This window comes from Puma concolor, chromosome D4 (genome assembly GCF_028749965.1).
Source record: "Puma concolor isolate L17-30 chromosome D4, mPumCon1.1.hap2, whole genome shotgun sequence".
Classification (NCBI taxonomy): Eukaryota; Metazoa; Chordata; class Mammalia; order Carnivora; family Felidae; genus Puma; species Puma concolor.
The window spans coordinates 12,873,051-12,898,774 of NC_141679.1; the positions used below are offsets into that span (position 1 = coordinate 12,873,051).

The window sequence follows — 25,724 nt, forward strand, 5'->3', positions numbered from 1 at the left end:
GATACATAAATAGGTAAAATATTATTTTAGGTGATGATAGGTGCTAACGTAGAAAATCGAGCAGGAAAGGAGGACAGGGAGGGAGTGCCAGAGTAGAGTTTATGGTATTAAATAGGGTGATCAGGAAAGTTCTCACTCAGAAGATGGTACTTGAGCAAAGACTTAAAGGAGATAAGGTGATGAGCATGGAAATGCTTGGGGAAATAGCATTTTGGTGTCTGCAAATGCTAAGACTCAAGTGATATCTTGTGTGACCGCATTGCATTGAACAAGAGAATAGTAAGAGGTAAGGTCTGAAAAGATCAAGGAGCCGGCTCCTAGGGACTTGTAGGCTGCTGTGAGGACTTTGCATTTATTTATTTTCAGTAAGCTGTGAACCCACCAGGATTTGAGCAGAGACGTGGCATGATCTAAATGTCTTCTGTAGTAGTATTAACCTCCTTTGTTTTTTTACCCCTTAATTTGAAGGATTTGATTTGTCAGTTTTGTTAGTCTTTTCAGTGAATTGACTTCTGCATTGTTGTTTCTCTGTTATATCATTGTTTTCTACTTCATTAATTTCTACACATATCTTTACTAATTTTTCTTTAAACTTTTGGGTTTTTTTTTTTTTTTTTTTGCTTTTTCTAATTTCTTGAAATTGATATTTATTGTACAAATGTGTAGTCTTTTATTTTCCTTAATATAAACAGGTTAAAAATTTCCCTGTCAATACTGCTTAGCTGTTTCTCCTAAGTTTTGGTATATAAAGCATTTTCCTATTTTTCAGTTCTGAATATTTTCTTCATTTTCTTTATGAGTTCATAATTAGAAGTTCTTTAAAATTCTCATGTAGTGGTTTTCTTGTTATATTTTGCTATTGATTTCCACTTTGATGATAGTACTGTAGTAGAAAAAATATATATTATAAATGATATGTTAAATTATATATGTGCTATTGTATAATATATAACATTACTATATTATATAGAGTCATATATATATGGTCATGTTACCAACCCTTTGACATTTGTCAAGGTATACTTATCATAGTGAGCTTTCATAAATGTTACCCGCTGGATTGAAAGAATGAGTATTCTGCTCTTGTTATGTGCAGTATTGTCTATTTGTCCATTAGTTCAACCGATTAATTATATTTTTAAATCTTGTAAATTTATGATTTTAGTCATCAGATCGATTCTTTACTGAGAAAGGTGTTTTACATTATACTTCTGTGTAGATTTGTCAGTTAGCCTCATCCTGTCAGTTTTTGCTTTATGTATTTTCAGGACGTTATTAGTTGCAGCTAAGATTCACATTGCTTGATCTTCCGAGTGAATTGAACTTTCTGTTGTTGCATACTGACTTCTTTGTCTTTTGATGCATCACCCTTAGAATGTGTTTAACTTGCCACTAATGTAGTTGGCAGCTTTCTTTTTTAAGTATTTTTCAGGTTTTATTCATTTATTTCAAGTTTTTTAAGACCTTTAATATCTCATTTGAACAAGGATAGCTGGTGTTGTTTATATTGCTTTTTACATAATGCATATGATCCATTACATGTATTGAATGACTTACATTTTTGGATTTACTTTTACTGCCTTATTCCATGCTTTTTATTTGTTCTACTTTTCAGTATATCTTTTCTCTCATGCCTTTGTTTGGATTTTTGTTTGCCTTAATATTTTCTTTACTGTTTTGAAAATTAGTCATTCTTGTTTTAGTGGTTAGAATTGTTAATATATATATTTGAATTTGAGTCTAGACTTAGATGTCTTTATTTTCCTATTGAATAAAGACCTTAGATTACTCTTATTTGAATAATTTCCCTGAACTATTTTAATTTTATCTTATCAAGTCTTTAAGACATAATAACTATAAATAACTCTCATTGTTTGTTTAGAATTATCCTGTGTATTTTTGGTTTGCCTTGCTTTTTATTCTTTCTTGCATTTTTGTGATTTCCTCTGGGATTACTTTCTTTCTGCCAGAGGACATTTTTTAAAGTTTTCTTTAATGAGGATCTTCTAGTGGAACACTAAGTTTTTGTCTGAAAATGATGATCTTTTGCTATCAATCTTGAAAGGTGTATATGCTGGATATAAAAGTCTACATCGATAGGTCTTTTTTCTTTTCTTTCTTTCTTCTTTTTAAGGTTTATTTATTTTTGGGAGAGTGCATTCAGGGGAGGGGCAGAGAGAAGGGGACAGAGGATCTGAAGCGGACTCTGCACTGACAGCAGCGAGCCCAACATGGGGCTTGAACTAACAAACTTCAAGATCACGACCTGAGCCAAAGTTGGGCTCTCAACAGACTGAGTCCTCCAGGTGCCCCAATAGGTCTTTTCTCAACATATGTGAAGTATTATTCCATTGTCTTCAGATGTGAATCTGATCTTAGTTTCTTTCATAGTAATTCTCCTTTTCTGAAGTGATTTTTTAAAATCCTATCTCAGTTTTTGGTGTTTTATAGTTTTACACCATATATTTAGATGTGGATTTATTGTTTGTTTATTTTGCTTGGGATTTAGTGAGCTTCTTAAATTTATGGTTTGGAAAATTCTTATGTATTATCTCTTCATATATTGCCTCTGATCCATTCTTTGTCTCTCTTCCTTCTGGAACTGTATTTTTTTTTTTAACGCTTATTTTTGAGAAAGAGATAGAGGGAGGATGAGTGGGGGAGGGGCAGAGAGATGTGGAAACACAGAATCCGAAGTAGGCTCTAGGCTCTGAGCTGTCAGCACAGAGCCCAGTGTGGGGCTCGAACTCAGAAACTGTGAGATCATGACCTGAACCAAAGTCATACACTTAACAGACTGAGCCACCCAGGCTCCCCTGGCACTCTTATTAGATATTGGGCTCTAAGTCATCTGTGTCTCTTTACATCCTTCATATTTTTCATTTTTTTATGTCTTTGTGCTCCATTCTAGTCCATTTCCCTGTGGTTCTTTTTCAGATCCTAGATATAAGTCAATATTTTCCATCTTCTATTTCTTGAAATACAGTGAATATACTTATTCTGTACTTGCCCATTGTTTCCAGTATGATTCTTTGTTATTTCTGCTAGTTCGTACTCTTGATGCTTTGTTTTTGTGTGTGTTTCCAGTAAGCCGCTCCTTTCTCTTTGAACTTCGTGTTAATTCTTTGAGGGTAAAGGTAGATTCCTGCTGAGGGCATTTTCACTGACTTCTGCAGCAGATCATTGTATACTTTCAAACCAGGATCAAAATACACACAATTCTCAGTTGGTGCATTTTGAATCTTAGGTATGTCATGTAACTAAATTCAAGATACTAATCTGTTTGAGACTGACTTGTGGTTAATAAGCGTGTCAGGAGAGACTTTTTCCGTCCAAGCCATAGTTTGCGACAGGCACTTCGCTGGGTCTGGTGATGGCGGTGGTGTACTTCTAGTTTACCCTTCCATGAGGGTGTAGTCTTCTGGGGCTGGTTTTTATTAGGCCCTCCAGTTTGGGTAGCTGTAGGCCTCCTCTGCAGCCCCTCTGCTGGGTGATTATGAAAATGTGTAAGGCTGTTTGGTGGAATACATGCTCCCAGGGTAAAAGCCATTTTCATTTTTCCACTTCTGGATCTCCACCTGCACTGGGATTTTGGCCAGAATTACTTACTTTCAAGCTAACTCATAAATGCATTTGTGAACATATTTTAATATTTCATTATTTGTAGTTTACAGCAAGAAGCTCAGGAAGGGTACTTCATTAGTCATTCTGCTGGAAATGAAAATTTAAAACGACTTTTTTTTAAGTTGTGAAATCTTAATGTTTGGAGTGTTCTGATTACAATATAGTCTATATACACAACATTTACAAATTATCATTGTCATTTAGCCATTGAATACCAATAATTTATCTTTCTACCACATGCTGCTGATTCCCAGTGAAGAAGATGGATGGGAGGTGTGGAGCAGTAGTACTTCTAAAAGCAAGAAATAAGTAAATACCCTTCTTTCAGATTCTGTATTGCTTAATGTTCCTTTATAAGGCTGTATGTTGTGGTCTCCTCTGAATTCAGAGTAGAGTACGTGATGAGGAAGGCATGGGCTACCTGTATGACTGGGCTAGTTCTGATGTCTGGAAGTGCTTATGCAAGAATTGGTTTCTATTCATATATTTTCCAAGTAGTGGAAGTTTCAGCGTTTAGTTTTTATATGCTTTAATATGCCAACCTGTTTTGAATTGCAGTCAACGCATGTGATTGGAGAATAACATAATTTAAAGGATAAATAACTTCAGATATATAAATTCTCTGTCAGTGTTTGGAAATTAGTATTGGCATTTGCTGTAACAGTTTAAATAATTGTGATGTTGAATCTGGTAACTTACGTGTGGTCAATTAAGTATCATTACCAATAAAATATCAAGATTTCCTTCTTTGGAGGGGCCAAAATATCAGAAGGAATAAAAATTGTAGTAACAATCCTGCCTGGCAACCTTTGTTGCAAGAGAATTTTGGAAATTTTATTTCTAAAGTGATACATATAATTTTGAATGTAAGGATTTTTAAATTATTTTTTAAATAGGTTCAGAAATTCTGGAAATCTTACCATCACCCGTGAAATTGACGTGGCAAAAAATCAGTCATCTTGGTTCATCAACAAAAAATCTACAACCCAGAAAGTGGTGGAAGAGCAAGTTGCAGCCTTAAATATTCAAGTGGGCAATCTTTGCCAATTTCTACCTCAGGTATGAGAGAAATCAATGTACAGATGGGAAAATTGCATGTTTCTTCCTCTTCATGCCATATGAGAATAGAAATGCTTTTCACGAGATGTTCTCATGGGTGCTATTTAAACTAACAGCCTGGTAATGTTAATACTCACTGTTCTTTGTAAAAGATAGCATCTCATCTCCTATTATGATCTTATTGTAGTGATTTCAAGTGATAAGTTGAAAGTCTCAATTGCAGAATATTGTAAAGGGTATCAAGTTGTATTGTTTTGAAGTAGAGTGACTTGGATGGCCATGTGCTTACACTTTGTAGTCTCTTAAAATTTTGTTAATAAATAACTTCTTAATCGTGTTTTTGTATAAATACATCAAGTATACTTGATACACTAAAACTCTTAAATCGGTACGTGTGCCTTCTAAAACTTTGTCATATTTTAAATTTTAGTAAAAATATCCTGAAAATGCACATTAGATGTTAAATGTTGAAGTGAATGTTATTACATCTTTGAGTGCTGTCTAGTGTCTGAATCATAGTTCATATTTTCCATTCGGAAACAATGATTTGATTACATATGTCCAAATTAAATACAGATTTAAAATTTGAAAGCATTGTTAGCTGGTGTCTGATATGAAGTAGATGTTTGAAATGTCTTTTTTCTTAACTTCTAACATTCCAACTGATGAGTGGTAGATAATGATCATTTCAATCCAGGGGACTGTTTTTTCTTTTATTCCCAAGCTATTTATTATGTGTATATAAACACTTTGCCTTAGAAATATTGGCATAGAAATTTTTAAAAGGTTCTCAGAAAGATGAGAGTTCATACCCTAAGTTTATATTTATCATTTTAAAGAATAGTGTATGAGGGACATTTATATTGGCACATCTTATAATTTTTTTCTTTTCAAAGTTTCATCTTGACAGGCGCGATCATTGAATGATATATGTTTTGAAGATATTTATAAGTGATAATAGTTGTTGATATTTAAATTTTGTGCTCTAGGATAAAGTTGGAGAATTTGCTAAACTGAGTAAAATTGAACTCCTTGAAGCTACAGAGAAGTCCATTGGACCTCCAGAAATGCACAGATACCACTGTGAACTCAAAAACTTCAGGGAGAAAGAAAAACAACTAGAGGTATTTATAAATAGACAACTCATTTCTATTGTTCCTCACTGATTTTTGTCTTTCATAATGTGGAGAGTGAATAGGAGCTCTGATTCATTGAGTGACTTCATTTATTTGTGATTTTTTTTTCTCACGTAGGATTTTATTGCTAACATGAAACTAGGTGACAAAAAGTGAGAAATGGATTTGATCATGGAAAGTTTGAAAAATCTGACTACCATTTCATCAAACACATGTTATGAATTAAATTTCTAAAGAACCAATCATATTATTTTAAAGTATGTTTTTACCTCTCAGGAAGTTTCAATATTATTCTTTTACTCATTTAGCATTTCTTAAACACCTGCCATGAGTCAGGACCCAAAAGGCTTTGGGGGAGTACAGCAGATACCCTGTAGCTTTTGACACAGTGTCTCTTTTGAACCATTTCTATATTTTTTCAGTTGCAGGAGGTAGGTTAGACTTTATGAGTCCTTTTATAGAATATCCTTTTAAAAGGTGTTTTGTGTAATGAATCATTCTCCATGTCCCAGCCACTAAAATAAATCCAGTATATTTTTGTAATCAGACGCCTTATAAACAAATGCTTTCTCTTACACCGTAACTGCCCATACTTAATAATATGCATATTGTTGTAATTTAATATTCTACTTAATCAGACTGAATGACCCAAGGAGTAGTAATTATTTTATATTGCTCTAGATACTTATTAAGTCTTTTTACCTTTGCCCCCATGGACCAGTCTCATACATTAGTTTCCCCACCGCCCCCCTTCATGCTTTTAGTTACTGCCATTTCATTTACCTGCGGTCACTCGCGGTCTAGAAGCAGATGATCCTCCTGACATATTGTCACAAGTACAGCAATAATCTGACATTACATCACAGTGCCTCTGTCGGTCACCTCACTTCACGTGCCATTTTATCACTCATGTCAGTCACCACAAGCAGAAGGGTGACAACAGTACAGTATTTTGAGAGAGACCACATCCACATGACTTTTATTACAGCATATTGTTACAGTTATTCTGTCATGTTATTGTCAGTCTCTGTGTCTCATTTATAAATTAAGCTTTATCATAGGTATGCATGTATAGGGAAAATCAGGTATGTAGGGTTTGGTACTATTGTGGTTTCGGGCATCATCTAGTGGTTTGGGGCTGTATTCCCCACAGATAGGGGAGGGACTACTGTACTCCATCTGAAACACTCACCGAGACCGCTGCCATCCTCTGAAAGAACGCAAGCATGTATTGTACTAGGTTCTGAGTACATCTTTGTGCTTGTGAACTCGCAGTATGAAAGCCAGATCTTACCTTCCTTCGTCTCATTTCTTAGTCCTTAACTCATGAGTTACAAATCTTAATAACTCATAACATACAAATCTTAATAACTCATAACATACAAACCTTAATAATACTACTTTTCACGTTCCAGCTTTTGTTGAACTTGCACTTATAGTAAGTACATCACTTGTGCCCTTGAGGCGAGTGGGGCAGATACCTGTCTTCTCTTTAGGCAGGAAGACTCTAGGCTCAGGTGTGGCAGGGCTTCCTCACAGTTGCCCAACTAATAAATTGTAGAGCCTAGACCAGAACTCAGGCATGCATGTTAGTTTTACACAGTTCTTAAGAACTCCTGTGAAATTCTTTATTGTGAAATTTTGCTAGCATTGTCTTTCATTATTAAAAGATTTGACCTGTTGTCTTCTCAGTTAAGCGACTTGTTACATATTTGTTTTAGACCTCGTGCAAAGAGAAAACTGAATATCTAGAGAAAATGATTCAGAGGAATGAAAGATATAAACAAGATGTGGAGAGATTCTATGAACGTAAGCGACATTTAGATTTGATCGAGATGCTTGAAGCGAAAAGACCATGGGTGGTAAGTCTTAATTATCAGAGGCAAAAATAGTGACTCTTTTTACTGGCAGAAAAGCTATGAAGAAGGCACTAATTGCTCTGTATTCAGATTAGGTGTTTTTGTTCATTTTTGCCATAAAAATCATCATAAAGTTTGTCTCTGTGGTATGATGTAGCTGTATACTTGTATAGCGGGTAACAGTTGATTGTGCTCTTTATTTTTCTGGATATGAGTCCTCAACAGGTAGTTTTGTTTTATAAAATGTAATGATCTAAAAATGTTTACACATATAAAAATAAACTCTTGGAGTGTCCTTAGGTCTCTGAGCATTCACTTGGCGTGTACTGCTGATAACGGATTTTTGGTCTGGAAGGAGCTGCACGCTATGTGCTGTAATTCTCTACTCCTGCTTCATAAGCTTATTGATGCTGCTGTTTTCTTCCTAATCACCCTATGATGAATAGTGTCCCAGACCATAGTTTGGACTCAAGAGTCCGTTCCCTCAGTGCATTTCTTTTTGATGGGCGGAACAGATTGAGGAAGTTTCATAATGTTTGTTCCAGGCTTAGGATGGAAATAGTTGTTAATAGAATGGAAAAATGAGTGGCTGTATTTGTGGCCTTTCTCCCCCCACCTCATCACCCTCTCCTGTCCCACGATCCCATTATTCTTAAACTTTTTCCTTTCTTTAGCTTGTTTTGATTACATTTTCCTGTGTCCATTATTAGTCTTAAACCTACTTTATGTTTCTCCTTTAAAGTCTTTTGGTTAATCCTTTTCTTTCTAAGATTGATTTCAATCTTTTTTCGTTTTTTAAAAATTTACTCACATGTTTATAATCTTTTCTTCCTCCCGTTCATTCTTACTGTATGCTCTCTTAGTACTCCACTTACTTTTGTTATTTTTTAGCAAATATTTATTAATTCCTGTGACATGACAAGCCTCATTTTTACCTGCATGCTGCTTTTTGTTCTCCTTTTGACCCATTTTCCTCGTTTTTTTTTTCATTTTTACTTTTTACATTTTACTGTTTTTCATTTTTACTTTTACCATAATTGAATTTCTTGTGTTTATTTGTAAGTTCTGATATCCTTCCTCTATTGAGAGACTAGAGGAAACCCTTATTTTAGTAGCAATTAGTGTGTAAGTTTCAGAACCCGGGAGGGATGGAAGTCGGAGTCTGACCTCGTAATAGAGACAAGTACTAAGAGAGTGTCAAGCTTCTTTATACGTCATTGTTGGAATTCACTATATCTGACGTTGTTTTTTATGGCAAACTTTAGACTCGTGGACCTGCCGAAAGGATATCAAAAGGGTTTTTTCATAGATTTGGTTTTTCCTGCACCTTGATTTTCGTATATGACTTAGCTTAAGCTAGTAGTGCATTAACTTCTGTTTTTTGAATTAATTGCAAGGAATATGAAAATGTCCGTCAGGAGTATGAAGAAGTAAAGCTAGCTCGAGACCGAGTGAAGGAAGAGGTCAGAAAACTTAAAGAAGGGCAGATCCCTATGACACGTCGAATTGAAGAAATTGAGAGGCAGCGTCAGAGTTTGGAGGCTCGAATCAAAGAGAAGGTACTTCTCTGGCTCATTTTTGAATTTTCTGTGTTTTATTTTAGCAAATACAAGAGCTCTTTTGCCATCTTTTAAGGTATTTTGTAGATGGACTTGTAGCTTTCATCGTTTACATTCTCTGACTGAATTCGGCCACCACGGGGTTCTTAGGGTCTAATCGTCACATTTGGACAGTTGCTACTTTATAGAAATTCCAAGATACAAAAGGGAAAACTGAAATGTGATTGTTTTAATTATAAGAGGATTCAGAGTAGTGTTCCTAGAAACATTGAACTCCTTTTGTGAGTGCATTGTAGAAAACCTTGTGTGTCTTAGAATACATAGTATTCTATGTATTCTATGCCATATTCTGTGGCATATGGAATATACTATTTTTTAAAAAATGTATTTAAAACATTTAAACCTAAGGGGTGCTTGAGTGGCTCAGTTGGTTAAGCAACTGACTCTTGGTTTGCCTGAGGTCATGATCTTGGGGTTTCTAAGCCGGTGCAGAACCTGCTTGGGATTCTCTCTTCCTTTCTTTCTGCCCCTCCCACGCACACACACGCATTCTCTCTCTTTCGCGCGCTCTCTCTCTCTCTCTCTCTCAAAACAAATAAACTAAACATTTTAAACCTAAATTAAAAATTTTTATGGTCATGGCTGTTAACTTTAGGGAGATTTTGGAATCAGATGTTAAGAATGGTTTAAACTATGGGTTCCTGCTATCCTAATAGGATTATTTTTAGGATCAGATGAAATAACATGAGATAATAAATGTGAAGAAATAAAGAAAACATATGTATGCATATTGCTACAGCTGTTGTTAATATCAATAGGAATAACCTTTTATAGATTTGCAGGTAACTTAGTATTTTTGGTGATGATTATGAATTTGGTTTGAAAGAAATCATGAAAAAGCGTGGTGGGTTAATTTAACATTTTGATGGCTGGGGCCACATAATTTGCTTGCTTGAGATTTTAACTAAATTCCCCTCCTTCTGGTTCAATCTTACAGGCAACAGATATTAAAGAGACATCTCAAAAATGCAAACAAAAGCAAGATATTATAGAAAGGAAAGATAAACAGGTAAGATTTTTGTATTGACATTTTTATGATGCTAATTTACCCTAACTTTTTTGTGTTCGGGTCTGGATTATGGGACGACTTTTTGTTCGGGAGTTGTTTAAAGTTTTCTTCATTCTCTGCCTCTTAATCTGTGAGGGATATTAAGATCTGGAAGTAGAGAAGTTGCACAGAGGGTAATTAGGAAAAATTCTCAAAACTACTTATCAATAAGCATTATGATCTTTGTAACTGGGTGGCTATAGTTTTTTAATGGTAAAATTGGATTTAGTTATCTCAGTAGCAGAAATTAAATTTTAAGAGATTCTGTTTATGTTAAGATAGGACATTACAAAGCTAATGCAGATTCTTTGTGCACAGGTGTGGGGCTTGATGGCAAAATTATTTTAGGATGACTATGCAAGAAGACGGGCTTTTTAGCTAAGACATCCCCAGCTATATGTGGGGTTTTGTTCTTTAGAACCATTCAGAAACTAAAATTTGAATTACCTCTCTTAGGGAAAGGTGTATAACCTGAAGCATTCCTGGCAGTTGAAGCATTATGTTAATCTTCCAGTTTTCAGCCTCACCCTTTTTTCTGTGCCTTCATCTTCAAAGCCCAGGCAGGCACCTCTCTAATTTCTCCAGAGAATAAACCTCACATTTCCATGGCAGAAGCTAGGCTGTCCGTGTCAGGTGCTCAGGTTGTCTGTACAGATGGGGTGCAGGAGGTAGGGCAGGGCAGTCCTTTTGTACTTGCCATCTCCTAGTTGTTGAGAGTCTCTGGGATTTGTATTTTGGTTTTTGTTTTGGAAGAGTCTTTTCCATGTCCTTTCATGCCTTTTACCCTGTAGCTCTTAGACTAACTAGGCTGCTAAATTAGTTGTCCCTGTGCTGTCTCTCCTTTTATGAATGTTATTGAAATCTCCCAATTGCTGGTGTCTCCTCCCTTGTTCCCTCTATCCTTGTGGGAGTGAACCCTTTTTTTAGAGTTTAGAAGGGAAAAGGCATAAAGATTTCATCTTTAAAACCCTGAACAGGAATACAGGTTGATAAGTTGTGTAATTAAACCATCCTTATGTTTCTGTCACACATCTTACTTGGTATTTTAATATATTGCTGGATTCAACTAGAAAATCTTGTATTTAGGATTTTTCGCACCATGTGAGATTGGCCTAAAATTTTCTTTTGTTTCATCCTTAACTGGTTTTTCAGTGTTATGCTGACTTCTTAAATAGTTTAATGCTCCTTGAACCAATATTGTCTTTTTTTTCCCCTAATGTATTTGTTAGGGCTTGTCATTTTTATAAGTTATTTCATTTTTAACTTTTAATAAATAACATTTTAGGGTATAAATACTTTTCTCGTTATCACTTGGTTGTATCTCCTATGTGTTGATAAGTGCATTTCTTTTTTTTCCCTTTAAGATTTTATATTTTCAGTTTAATATTTTTATTCATTTAAGATTATATAGGAGTTCATACTGTTTTAATGTCTATGAATATGTAATTTCAAAACCTTAATGTAGAGTTCTAATTCTGTTCCTTGATGGTTAATAAATGTCGACTTTATTATAGATATTTTGAGATCTCTTTGGACTTTTATATTTGGTTTTATACATGTTCTTTATATATATTCAAAAAGAATGTGTATTCAGTCTTTAGGTGTGGAGTTTTATATGTGTGTGTGTATATATATTTGTATGTATGTATGAATATACTTACATATGTGTTAGAACAGGTTTACCATGCTTATATTATGCAGATGTTCTACATACTTTCTTACCTACCTGATTTATCCATTTTTAAAGTGAAATACTTTCTGTGAGTGTAGATATGTCTATTTTGCCTCAAAATTATATTAGTTTTTGCTTCCTAGATTTTAAAACTATGGTGTTTTGTTACTTCTGCATCATGTTTTGATTTATTTGATCTGGTATGAGTAGTATATACTGGGTTTTGTTTTGTAGTTTTTGTTAATTTCGTGTGTTGACACTTTTTCATACAGTAAGGGAGTTGAACCAGTTCCATTTACTGTTGTTTTCTATTTACTATACTTTTTGTTTGATTTCTCCTGCTTCCCTTCCTACTTTCTGTTGCTGTTGATAAAGGTTTTCTTACGCCATTTTTCCCCTAAAATTATATATTCTAATCCTATTCTACTGATTACTCTTAAAGTTTAAATAACATGTTTTTCATAGTTATCAGCATTTGTATTCTTCCATTTAATTAAGATACTTTCTCTTCCTCCGCTCCATGTCTGTACTCAGAAATTTTACTTGTCAGTTATTTAAAATGTTATTTTTTACCATCTGTGGTTATTTAGACTTAACAATGTTTTATTGGCTTTTTCGATCTTTTTTTTTTTTTTTTAATTTTTTTTTTTTTCAACGTTTATTTATTTTTGGGACAGAGAGAGACAGAGCATGAACGGGGGAGGGGCAGAGAGAGAGGGAGACACAGAATCGGAAGCAGGCTCCAGGGTCTGAGCCATCAGCCCAGAGCCTGACGCGGGGCTCGAACTCACGGACCGGGAGATCGTGACCTGGCTGAAGTCGGACACTTAACCGACTGTGCCACCCAGGTGCCCCGGCTTTTTCGATCTTAGTACTTCTTATATCATCCTTCTGCCTCTTAGGAGGTGGTTTTTTTGTTGTTTTTTTTTCTTGCTGGATATTTTCTGTGGGTGTTTTAGAAATACGCTTTGGGTGATGAACTTTCTGAGGCCTTATATGTTGGAAAATACATCTTTTGCACTCATTCTAGAATATTAATATTGATGAATCAAATTCTAAATTCTAAATTGTTTTTTCTTAACACTTTGACAATCTTTCCTGTGTGTCCCACGAGGTCCAGTATTGTTCCTGAGAAACAGCAGATATGAGAGATAGGCCCTTGAAGAAAAAAGAAGGGAAATTAAATTTGATTCTAAATGCTGTGAGAAACTCAGAGGGTGTTGGAGGTTTTTAAGCCAGAGAGAAACAGTATTTCATATATTTTTTTAATAACACCCAGGATTGCCTTATGGAGAATGGACCATGTGGGACAAAAAAGTAGAGGGTTCAGTTATGAGGCTGCCGAGGTAGGCTAGGCACATGAGAACGGTGGCTTCCCCTCACGTGGTAGCAGTTGACAAGCTAATTAGAAAACTGAACCACAAAATTTGCTGAGGGAGTAGATAAAAGGATTGAATTGTGGAGGAATCAAGGATCATATCTAACATTTTCACTTCACAATTGGATGGATAATTGTTCCTTGTACTGAAATGAGGATTGTGAAGAGGGGGGAAATGAAGAGTTCTGTTTGACTATAGAAAGTTTCATCCTTTTACTTTAAACCTGTTTGTGTCTTCAAATCTAAAATGTGTTTCCTAGGGCACCTGGGTGGCTTAGTCGGTTAAGCATCCAACTTCGGCTCAGGTCATGATATTACTGTTCGTGGGTTTGAGCCCCACATTGGGCTCTGTGCTAACAGCTGGGAGCCTGGAGCCTGCTTTGGATTCTGTGTCTCCCTTTCTCTCTGCCCCTCCCCTGCTCACACTCTGTCTCTCTCTCTCTGTCTCTCTTTCTCTGTCCCTCAAAAATAAATGTTGAAAAAAAAATTAAAATGTTTTTCTGGTGGATCACGGCTTTTCCTTTGTCTAATTGAAATAAATATTAACGTACAGTGTTATGCTGGTTTCAGGTGTACCACATACTGATTCAACAGTTCTGTATATTACTCCTTGCTTATCATAAGTGTAGTCATCACCTATCATCATATGGTGTTATTCCAATATTATTGACTGTTTCCTTATGTTCTTTTCATCTCTGGTTTATTTTATAACTGGAGGTTTTTATCTCCTTAATCCCCTTTACTTCACCCATCACCCCACTCACTCCCTTCTGGCAACCACCAGTTTGTTTTTTGTACTTAAGAGTCTTTGTTCATTTGTGTGTTTTTTAGATTCCATATATAAGTGAAATCATATGGCATTTGTCTTTGACTTATTTCACTTAGCATAATTCCTCTAAGTCCATTTATGTTGTTGCAAATGGAAAGATCTCATTCTTTTTTATGGCTAAGTAATATTCTGGTTGTGTGTGTGTGTGTTCTTTATCCATTCATTTACGGATGGACACTTAGGTTGCTTCCATATTTTGCCTGTTGTAAATAATGCTACGGTAAACGTAGGGGTGCATATATATTTTCAAACTGGTGTTTTCGTTTTCTTTGGGTAGTGGAATTACTGGATCTTGCAGCATTTCTGTTTTTTATTTTTAAGTTTTCAGGGAACCTGTATACTGTTGTCCACAGTGACAAATGGTCTGCACCATTTTATATTCCTTCCAGCAGAACACAATGGTTACATCCTTGCCAACGCTTGTTAATTGCCTTTTTGATACTAACCTTTCTGACTGGTGCTAAGTGTTCACTCATTGTGGTTTTGATTTGCATTTCCCCAGTGATGAGAGATGTTGGGCACCTTTTTATTTATCTTTTGGCCATCTGTATGTCTGCTTTGGGAGAATGTCTGTTCAGGTTCTCTGCCCATGTGTTAATCAGGTTGGTTGTTTTTTGTAGTTTTTTTTGGTATTGAGTTGCATAAGATCTTTATATATTGTATATTAACTTCTTACCAGATTGGATATTAACCTTGTATTGCATGCAAACATCTTTTTGTTCACTAGATTGCCTTTTTGTTTTGTTGATAGTTTCCTTCACTGTGCAAAAGCTTTTCATTTTGGTATACCAGTAGGCCCAATATTTATTTTTGCTTTTGTTTTCCCTTGCCTGAGGAGACATAGCCATAAATACCTTGCTGAGGACAATGTCAAAAAAATTACTGCCTATGCTGTCTTCTAGGAGTTTTATGGTTTCAGGTCTTACATTTAGGGAATTTAATCCATTTTAGTTAATTTTTGTGTATGGTGTAAGGAAGCAGCCCAGTTTCATTCTTTTACACGTAGCTATTGAGTTTTATCAACAGCATTTATTGAAAAGACTGTCTTGTCTTTATTGTATATTCTTTCCTCCTTTGTTGTAGATTGACTATATGGGTGTGGGTTTATTTCCAGGCTCTGTGTTCTGTTCCACTGATCAGTGTGCCTGTTTTTTTGGACTGGTACCATACTGTTTTGATCACTATAGCTTTGTAGTATATCCTAAAATTTGGGATTGAGATACTTCCAGCTTTGCTTTCTTTCAAATTTTCTTTGGCTATTCAAGATCTTTTCTGTTTCCATCCAAAGTTTAGGATTATTCTAATTCTGTGAAAAAATGCTCTTGGTATTTTCATAGGGATTGCATTGAATCTGTAGATTGTTTTGGACAACAGAACAATTTAATGATACTAATTCTTCCATTCCATGAGCATGGTCTGTCTTTCATTTGTGTCACCTTTGGTTTCTTTTATCAGTGTGTTGTAGTTTTCAGAGTGTATGTCTTTCACCTCCTTCGTTAAATTTATTCCTCGGTATTTTTTATTTTGGGGGTGCAGTTATAAATAGGATCATTTTCTTAATTTCTCTTTTTGCCCTTATATTAATAGTGTATGGAAATGCAACAGATTTCTTTATATTAATTTTGTATTCTGCGTCTTTACTGAATTCACTTATCAGTTCTAACAGTTTTTTGGTGGAGGCGTTAGAGTTTTCTGTATGTTAGTGTCACGCCATCTGCAGATAGTGACAATTTTTACTTCTTTTACCAGTTTGGATGTCTTTTATTTTTCTTGTTTGGTTGTTGCAGCTACAACTTCCAGTATTATGTTGAATAAAAGTGGTGATAGTGGATGTTCTTTTCTTGTTCTTGATCTTAAAGGAAAAGCTTTCAGTTCTTCATCGAGTGTGATGTTAGATATGGGTTTTTCATAGATAGTCTTTATTATGTTATGTTTCTCTCTAAACATGAATGGATGTTGTATTTTGTCACATGTGTTTTTCTGCATATATTGAGATGGTGATAGGATTTTTATACCAGAGTATCACATTGATTGATTTGCGAATATTGAACCACCTTGCATCCATGGAATAACTTCTACTTGGTCATGGTGAATGATCCTTTTAATGTGCTGTCGAATTTGGATTGCTAATACTATACTTTGTTGAGGATTTTGCATCTGTATTCATCAGATACTGGCCTGTAGTTTTTTGGTTGGTTGGTTGGTTGGTTGGTTGGTTGGTTGGTAGTATCTTTGGTTTTGGTATTAGCGAAATGCTGGCCTCATAGAATGAATTTGGAAGTTTTATTTCCTGTTCCAATTTTTGGAATAGTTTGAGAATAGGTATTAACTCTTTAAATGTGTAGTAGATTTCACCTGTGAAGCCATCTGGTCCTGGCCTTGTTTGTTGAGAGATTTTTGAGTAGTGATTCAATTTCATTACTAGTATTTGGTCTGTTTGAATTTTCTGTTTCTTCCTGATTTGGGGAAGTTATAGGTTTCTAGGGATTTATCCATTCCTCCTAGGTTGTCCTATTTGTTGGCCTATAATTTTTCATAATATTTTCTTATTTATATTTCTGTGGTGTCCATTATTTCTTTTCCTTCACTTGAGATTTTATTTGAGTCCTCCCTTTTTTTTTTCTTGATGCGTCCAGCTAAAGGTTTATCGATTTTGTTTAATCTTTTCAAAGAACCAGGTCTTGGTTTCTTTTATCTTTTTTTATCTTTCTATATTTCATTTGTTTCTACTTTCATCTTTATTATTTTCTTCCTTTTACTAGCTTTGGGTTTGCTTTGTTCTTTTTCTAGCTTCTTGCAGTGTAAGGTTAGGTTGTTTGAGATTTCCTTGTGGAGATAGGCCCTGTATCACTATGAAATTCCCTCTTAGAACTGCTTTTACTGCGTCCCAAAGATTTTGGCCCATTGTGTTTTCATTTTCTTTTGCCTCTGTGTATTTTTTTATTTCCTCATTAATTTCTTGGTTGACCCGTTCATTGTTAAGTAACATTTTGTTTAGCTTCCATGTGCTTATGTTCTTTCCAGATTTTTCTTGTAATTGATTTCTAACTTTATACCATTGTAATCAGAAAAGGTGCTTGATATGATATGATTTCAGTCTTCTTAATTATTGAGACTTTGTGGCCCAATGTGATCTATTCTGGAGAATGTTCTGTGTGCACTTGAAAAGAATGTGTATTCTGGTTTTGGATGGAATGTATTGTATATATCTGTTAGATCCAGCTAATCTAAGTGTTGATCAAAGCTACTGTTTCTTTGTTGATTTTTTTTTTTTTTTTTTTTTGTCTGGATGATCAAAGTGTTAAAGTCCTCTACTATTGATTTCTCACTTTGTTTGTTAATATTTACTTTATGTATTTAGTTGCTCCTTTGTTGGTTACATAGTTATTTACAGTTGTTATATCTTCTTGCTGGACTGATCTCTTTATCAGTGTGTAGTGCTGTAGTTCTTTGTCTCTTGCTTTAGTATTTGTTTTAATGTCTGTTTTGTCTGATATACACACTGCGACCCTTGCTTTTTGTTGTTCTGCTTTATTTGCATGGAATATCTTTTTCCATCCCTTCACTTTGGTCTGTAGGTGTCTTGATGTCTGAGGTGAGTCTCTTAAAGGCAGCATATACATGGGTATTTTTTTTTTTTAATCCATGTAGTCATCCTATGTCTTTTGACCGGAGTGCTTAATCCATTTACATTTGAAGTAATTATTGACAGGTATGTACTTATTGTTGTTTTGTTTATATTGTTTTCTGGTTCTTTTTGTAGTTCTGTTCATTTCTTCTCTTGCTCTTATATTATGGTTGAAATTTTTCTTTAGTGTTATGCTTGTATTCCTTTCTGTGTTTTTTTGTGTATCTATTTTAGGTTTTTGATTTGTGGATACCACTGAGTTTATGTATAGCATCATATGTGTGTAGCAGTCTATTTTAAGTTAGTGGTTCCTTAAATTCAGACACATTCTAAAATCACATTTTTGCTCCCCCTTTCACATTTTATGTATATGATACTGTACTTTACATCTTTTTATTTGGGTATCCCTTGACTAATTTTTGTAGGTGTAATTGATTTTACTACCTTTGTATTTTAACTTCCATACTGACTTTATAAGTGATTAATCTACCTTTTAGTAGATGTTTGCTTTTACCTATGAGACTTTTTCGTTTCATCATTTTCTTCTAGTTGTGGCCTTTTCTTACAACTTAAAGAGCTCCTGTTAAGTTTAGTGAGAACTCTATTAACTTTTGTTTGTGTGAAAAACTCTTTCATCTCTCCTCCTATTCTAAATGATAACTTTGCTGGGTAGAGTATTCTTGGTTGTGAGTTTTTTCTTATCGGCACTTTGAATATATCACTGACCCTCCCTTTTGGCAGGCAGAGTTTCTGCTGAAAAATCACCTGATAGCCTTAGGAGGTTTCTCTTGTGTTTAACTTTTCTCTTGCTCCTCTAAAAATTTTCTCTTTATCATTACTTTTTGGCATTTTAATTATTATGTATCTTGGTGTGGTCCTCCTGGGATTTATCTTGTTAGGGGCTGTCAGTGGTTCCTAGACTTGAATGTTTTTCCTTCCCCAGATTAGGAAATTTTTTAGCTAGTATTTTTTAAAATAAGTTTTCTGCCCCCTTTTTTTCTCTCTTCTCTTCTCTCTCTCTCTCTCTCTCTCTTTTTAATGTTTACTTATTTTTGAGAGAGAGACAGAGACTGAGCATAAGTGAGGGAGGGGCAGAGAGAGAGGGAGACACAGAATCTGAAGCAGGCTTCAGGCTCCGAGCTGTCAGCACAGAGCCCACGTGGGTCTCAAACCCACAGAACACAAGATGATGACCTGAGCCAAAGTCAGACACCCAACTGACTGAGCCACCCAGCCGCCCCACTCTCTCTTCTCTTTCTGAGATCCCTATAATGTGAATGTTATTATGCTTAATGATGTTGCTGAATTCCCTTAACCTAGCCTCATTTATGTATTATTTTTTCTTTTTGATATTCAGCTTGATTGCTTTCCATTACCCCACCAGATCATTGATACATCCTCTAATCTGTTGATTCCTTTAGTATATTTTTTCAGTTATTAAATTCTTCTACTCTGTCATATTTTCTTTGTTGAAGTTCTCATTGAGATCATCTGTTTTCTGAAGTCCCAATTTTTGTTACCTTTGTTTTGAGGGTTTTTTTTTTTTTTAAGTTATTTATTTTGAGAGAGAGAAAGACATGAGCAGGGGAGGGGCAGGGAGAGAGGGAGAGAGAGAATCCTAAGTAGACTCCATGCTGTCGGTGCAGAGCCCAGTGCCGGGCTCGATCTCATGAACCATGAGACCTGAGCCAAAAAAACCTAGAGTCTGACATTTAACCAGCTGAGTCACCCAGGTGCCCCTAAATTCTTTATTAGGCATGTTGTTTATCTCCTCTGCATTTACCTTTGTGAATTTTGTCTTGTTCTTTCATTTGGGACATATCACTATCTCATTTTGTCTTTTGTTTCTATGTATTAAGTAGGTCAGCTACATCTCCTAGTCTTGAAAGTCATGGCCTTGTGTAGAAGGTGGTCCTGTGGTACCCTATAGCGTAGTCACCCACTGGTCTCCAGAATTTGGTGTTCCAGGAGTGCCCTCTGTGTGGGCTGTGTATGCCCTGCTCTTGTGACTGAGCCTCTCTCACCTCTGGCCTTGCTGGCTGCAGTGACCCCAGATATTTGGTGTGGGTGCACTAGGCGGGGTTTGGTCCCTGCGCTGAGGCCTGAGGTTGCCTCAGGCTTGCTGGTGGGCAGGACTTGCCGGCAGCCTAGCTGTCTGCAGTTAGCCTCGATGCCATACTTGCAGGAGCGTCAAAGGCCATAACTGGCTCCCTGCACAGCCAGCCAAGAGTCTGGGTTGCTGGAACTGCGGATGTGCGGGTGTGTGGGGTTATGTCCCCCCAGGGCGGGAGTCACTTTGGAGTGGCACCACTAACTGCTGGGGCTGTCTGCAGCATATGGTGGGTTAGGGGCAGTTGTTTGGGTGGGCTGGCCCCCAGGAGACTGCTTGGGCGGAGCATGTGATGCTAGCAAGGTAGATGGAGTGTTAATGCCAGCAGACAAGCTACCTAAAAGGAGGGAATGGAAGGGCAGCGTCATCTGCGGCATCGCCAGCACTTTTGTTCCTGGAGAGATCTCCTGAAGATCCCTGCCCCTTTGGTACACATTCTAAGATTGGTCAGTAAATTCACTTGTCTTACATCCCAGGTACTTCTCAAACTGCTGCTTCTGTACTGTCTTGAGCAGAGTTTTTTTGTTATGTTGGCTCTTTAAGGGCACAGGCTGAATTTCCTCTTGCCCTCTGGCTCTTTCAGAGTTAAATTCTGCTGTTTTTTTTTTTTTTTTTAACACACACGCAAATTGGAGAGGGGCAGAAAGAGAGGGAGACAGAATCAGACGCAGGCTCCAGGCTCTGAGCTGTCAGCGCAGAGTCCAACATGGGGCTCAAACCCACGAACTGTTTGATCATGAGCCAAAGTCGGACGCTTAACCGCCTGAGCCACCCAGGTGCCCCAAATTCTGCTGATTTTTAAAGCCACATGTTACGGTCTTCCCAGTGCCAGGATTGGCTCGTGTGGAGTCTGATCCTCTCACTTCTCTGTGCTTGTAGGGTCTTTGCCATTTGTGGTTACTCCCTCCAGGGCTTTACTTCCCAGAAGTGTCTCTGCCCTTCCTCTTTTTTTTTTTTTTTCCTTTAATGTTTGTTGATTTTTGAGAGAGAGAGTACTTGCAAATGCACACGAGTGGGGGAGGGGCAGAGAGCCAGGGAGACAGAGGATCTGAAGCGGGCTCCATGCTGACAGCAGAGAGCCCAACGAGGGAGCTCGAACTCCATGAACTGTGAGATCATGACCTGAGCCAAAGTTGGACACTTAGCCAACTAAGCCACCCACGTGTCCCCTTCCCATCATTTTCTCTGTGGCCTCCTCTTTTCAGTTGACTGTGGAAGATGTGTTTTGCTAGTCTTTCAGATTGCTTTCAGGGTTGGATTCATAGATGTTACTGTCACCTTGATGTGTCTTTGGGACAAAATGAGCTCAAGATCCTCCTACCTAGCCATCTTCTGTATCCATTTTGCCTCTTCCTGCCTTTAATTGGGAGTATTTAATCCATTTGATGTAATTACTGGCAAGGCAGCATTTTTGCTAATTTGTTTCCAGTGTATCTTAGGACTTTTTTGTTCCTCTAGTTCTCCATTACTAGTTTATGTTAATAAGCATTTTCTCTTGTACCATTTAAATTCCCTTCTTTACCATGTATTTTTTGAGCTATTTTCTTTGTGGCTGCCTTTAGGATAACAGTATCTTAATTTATAGTAATCTAATTTATATTAATACCAACTTAAATTTCAGTAGTATGCAAAACTTTGCCCCTATATATAGCTCCATTCCATTTTCCCTCCTTTGTGCTGTTACTGTCCTACAAATTGTACTTTAATTAGTATAAGCCTGTTAGCACAGTTTATAATTCTTTCTTCATGCAGTTTTGTTTTTGTAATGATGTTTGATTCTCTGACACCAGCCGTGTCCTACATTCAATTCAGTTTGGATACTAACTACCTGGAATTAGAGCAGACTATAAGCTAAGGGCTTGGTCCCATAGGACAGCCTTTGCTTCATATATCAGTCTCAAGGACCCAGGACCCAGGGCAAGATAAAAGATAAATCAGTCCTGGTACTGATAAAAAAGATACAGTTGGTCTTACTCCCTAGTTCCTGGTTTGGAGTTCTTAACACCCTTGAAATTGCCTGAGTGACAGGAGTATCTTTTGTTATTGATACCTGCACTTCTGCTGGACTTGACTACAAGTGCAGGGATTCCCACGGTCCCCCTTTAGGTTCTACATTCATTACAGTGACTCACAGAGCCCAGGAAAATGTTACACCTAACAATTCCCATTTTTTTGTTTTTTGGGGTTTTTAAAAAATTTTTAATTTAAATTTTAATTTAAAAAAATTTAATTTAAAAAAATTTTTTTAAATGTTTATTTACTTATGAGAGAGGAAGAGAGACCAAGCGAGTGAGCCAGGGAGGGGCCGAGAGGGAGACAGAATCCGAAGCAGGTTCCAGGCTCCGAGCTGTCAGTACAGAGCCGGACGTGGGCTCAAACTCTTGAACCGTGAGATCGTGACCTGAGCTGAAGTCGGACACTTAACCGTTTGAGCCACCCTGGTGCCCCAAGAATTTTAAATTTTTAATTAATCTCTACACCCAGTGTGGGACTTGAACTCAAAACCCTGAGATCAGGAGTCTCATGCTCTATCAGTTGAACCCACCAAGGTGCCCTAACAACTGCTGGTTGATTATAAAGGATACAACTCCGTAACAGCCAGATGGAAGAGATGCGTAGGACAGGGTATGGGGGTGGGGTGTTCAGAGCTTACGTTCACTTCTACTAGGTGCTTTGTCTTCCCGGCATATTGACCTCTTCACCAACCCGGAAGCTCCAGAACTTTGTCGTTTTTATTGACATTTTATTATGTAGGCATAATTGAATAAATTATTGGCCATTGGTAAATGAACTCTATCTCCAGTTCTTTTCTCCTCCAGGAGGTCAGGGCATGGGGCTGAAAGTTCCAGCCCTCTGATCTTGTGGTTGATTCTTCAGACAACCAGTCCTCATTCTGAAGCGATCTCGGGGCCCTTCCAAGAATCCTCTTATTGGCATAAAATCAGGCATGTTCAAACGTGCTCAGTATCAATAACAAAAGATACTCCTGTCACTCAGGCAATTTCAAGGATGTTAAGAACTCCAAACCAGGAACTAGGGAGTAAGACCAACTGTATCTTTTTTATCAGTACCAGGACTGATTTATCTTTTAAATCAGAAAAGAGAAAAAAAGTTACAAACAACAGATACATTTTAACTATTTTTTATATTAATTATGTAGTTACCTTTACTGGTGCTCTTTGTTTCTTTGTATAGATTCAAGTTACTGTCTAGTGTCTTTTCATCTTGGCATGAAAGACTGACTTTAGGATTTCTTGTAGGGCAGGTGTGCTAGTGATGAATTATCCCGGTTCACATTTATCTAGCAATGTCTTAAATTATCCTTTGTTTCTGAAGGATAGTTTTACTGGATACAGAATTCTTGTTTTTTTTTCCCCCAGCGCTTTGAATATGACATCCTGCTGCCCTCTAGCCTCCTTGGTTTCTGATGAGGAAGGAGTCAGCTGTTAATCTTCTTGGGGATCCCTTGTACTTGATGAGTTACTTTTATCTTGCTTTCAACGTTTTGTCTTTTAGCAGTTAACAATGATGTTTTTCACTTTATCCTACTGGGAAGTTATTTAGCTTTTTGGATATGCAGATTAATGTTTTAGATCAAAGTTGGGAAGTTTGGGATTTTTAATTTCCTCAGGTAGTCATTCTGCCTGTTTTTGTTCTCTCCTGAGATTCCTATTCTGCGTATTTCGATCTACATGATGGTACACTTTGATACACATTTTATTCATTTGTTTTCTTTTCATCAAACTGGAGAATCTCAAGTGACTGATGTTCAGTTTCCCTTTGTTTTGCTTATTCAGATCTGCTTTTAGCTCTACTAGTGATTTTTTTATTTCAGTTATTGTACTTTTCAACTCCACAATTTCTAGTTGGCTCTTTTTTATACTTGATTCCTCTATTAATCCTCTATTCATTGAGACATTATTTCCTTGTCTTTAGTAATCTAGACATGGTTTTCTTTAGTTCATTGAAAACATTTTTAAAATAGTTGTTGTAAAGTTTTTACTTTGTAAGTCTATTTCTGGACTTCCTTGGGGATATTTTCTATTGACTGCTAATTTTCTGGTGTATGACCTATATTTTGTTTTTGTTGAAACTGGCAGTTTAAATAGCATGATGTGGCAACTGAAATCATTTGTCCTTCCCTCCCCAGGCTTTTGTTGCTGTTTGTTGATGATGTTTTTGTTGCTGTTGGTTTAGTTACTTTCCTAACTGATGCTTTGAAATTTGTAGTTTTTGTTGTGTGTGACAACGGAAGTCTGTGCTGAGTTAGCATACTGGGCAGATATTTCCTTAAATGATTGCAACCACTATGTCTCCCAGTCTTTGTTGAGTGTCTCTTCATGCATGTTGGGTCACACCTTCAACACATAGCAGGGCAGTGTTTTTACTTTCCACCAAGATTCAGTAAATGCTCCCTGGGTTGTTGCAAACTTTGGTTAATATCCAGTGCTAGTTTACAGCTCTGTTTTGGGTTTCACTTCCTACTTGCACATAGCCTCAAGGTGAAACATTCTTTGCACAGAGCCTCTGTGAGATCTTAGGATCTCCTCCAGTCTTTCTGGAGAATGTGTACCATCCTAGGCATGCACACTGTCCTACTCATATAGCCTTCTAGATTCTCAGGAGCTTCCAGAGTTTCCTATGGGTGTCCTCTCCAGCTTTTTAAGTTTTTTTTGGTTAGCTTTGCCACAACTGTTATTCGAAACAACTGTGGTGTTAAAACACTGGCCACTGATTGTCTTTGACAAATGCCTTCAGGGGAAAGACTTCCAGCTGTGGTGGAGTCACATCAAAAAAAGACAACCTTTGCAGGTAAGGTTTTCGAGTAAGTGCAGACGGATCAGATAATGGCACCTATCTGAGAATGAGAGCTTGAAAACTTTCTAACCTTGTTCTGACCTCTACAGTGGCCGTTAAGTAGCTGATTTGATTTCACTGTGATGGTGGGCAGTTGATTTTCAGGGCTGCCAGCAAACTGGAAGGGAATAGGACATGTTTAAAATCCCACACATCTTGGGGCGCCTGGGTGGCTCAGTCGGGTAAGCGTCCTACTTCAGCTCAGGTCATGATCTCAGGGTTTGTGAGTTGGAGCCCCACATCGGGCTCTGCGCTGACAACTCGAGGCCTGGGGCCTGCTTCAGATTCTGTGTCTCCCTCTCTCTCTCTTTCTCGCTCTCTCAAAATAAACATTAAAAAAATTTTTTTTAATCCCATATATCTTGCTGTTTTTACCAAGATTCAGGCATTTTTCTTGAATAAACAGTCTCCAGGTTATTATAAGCCTTTGATTAAATTCCAGAATTTCAAAAAAAGTTAATTTTGACAACTTTTGTCAGTGCTTTCATTGCTTTTTTGGAGGAGAGGATTTTCAGTTAGATTTTGCCATTCCTGATGATTTCGAAATCTTTTCTGTATCTATAAAAAATGTTGCTGGGATTTTAATAGGAATTGCATTAAACGTGTATATCAGTTTGGGGAGAATTGAAACCTTTACTTTATTGGGTCTTCCAGTCTTTCAACATGGTATGTCTCCATCTATTTAGATCTTTTATTTCTTCAGTGACCACTGTGTAGTTTTCAGCATGCAAGTTCTCTGTGTTTTGTGAGATTACACCTAAGTATTTTTTTCTCTCCCTTTCTCTTTTTAAAAAATAGAGTCCCTGGGATTTTCTGCATAGGCAATCGTGTCATCTACACATGGAGACAGTTTTTTTTGTTTTTTTGTTTTTTTTTTTTTTCTGATTTGTATGCCTTTTAATTCC

At 36.7% G+C, this 25,724-nt stretch overlaps 1 protein-coding gene across 1 annotated transcript in view; it reads left to right on the forward strand.

The window, feature by feature from the left end:
* Window positions 1-25,724, forward strand: part of SMC5 (structural maintenance of chromosomes 5) — a 97,033-nt gene that overhangs the window by 20,345 nt on the left and 50,964 nt on the right. Inside the window, exons 4-8 of the mRNA XM_086684979.1 lie at window positions 4,521-4,683; window positions 5,673-5,807; window positions 7,541-7,681; window positions 9,076-9,237; window positions 10,235-10,306. Of these exons, the coding sequence (XP_086541105.1) occupies window positions 4,521-4,683; window positions 5,673-5,807; window positions 7,541-7,681; window positions 9,076-9,237; window positions 10,235-10,306 (673 nt within the window). The remainder of the gene's footprint in view (window positions 1-4,520; window positions 4,684-5,672; window positions 5,808-7,540; window positions 7,682-9,075; window positions 9,238-10,234; window positions 10,307-25,724) is intronic.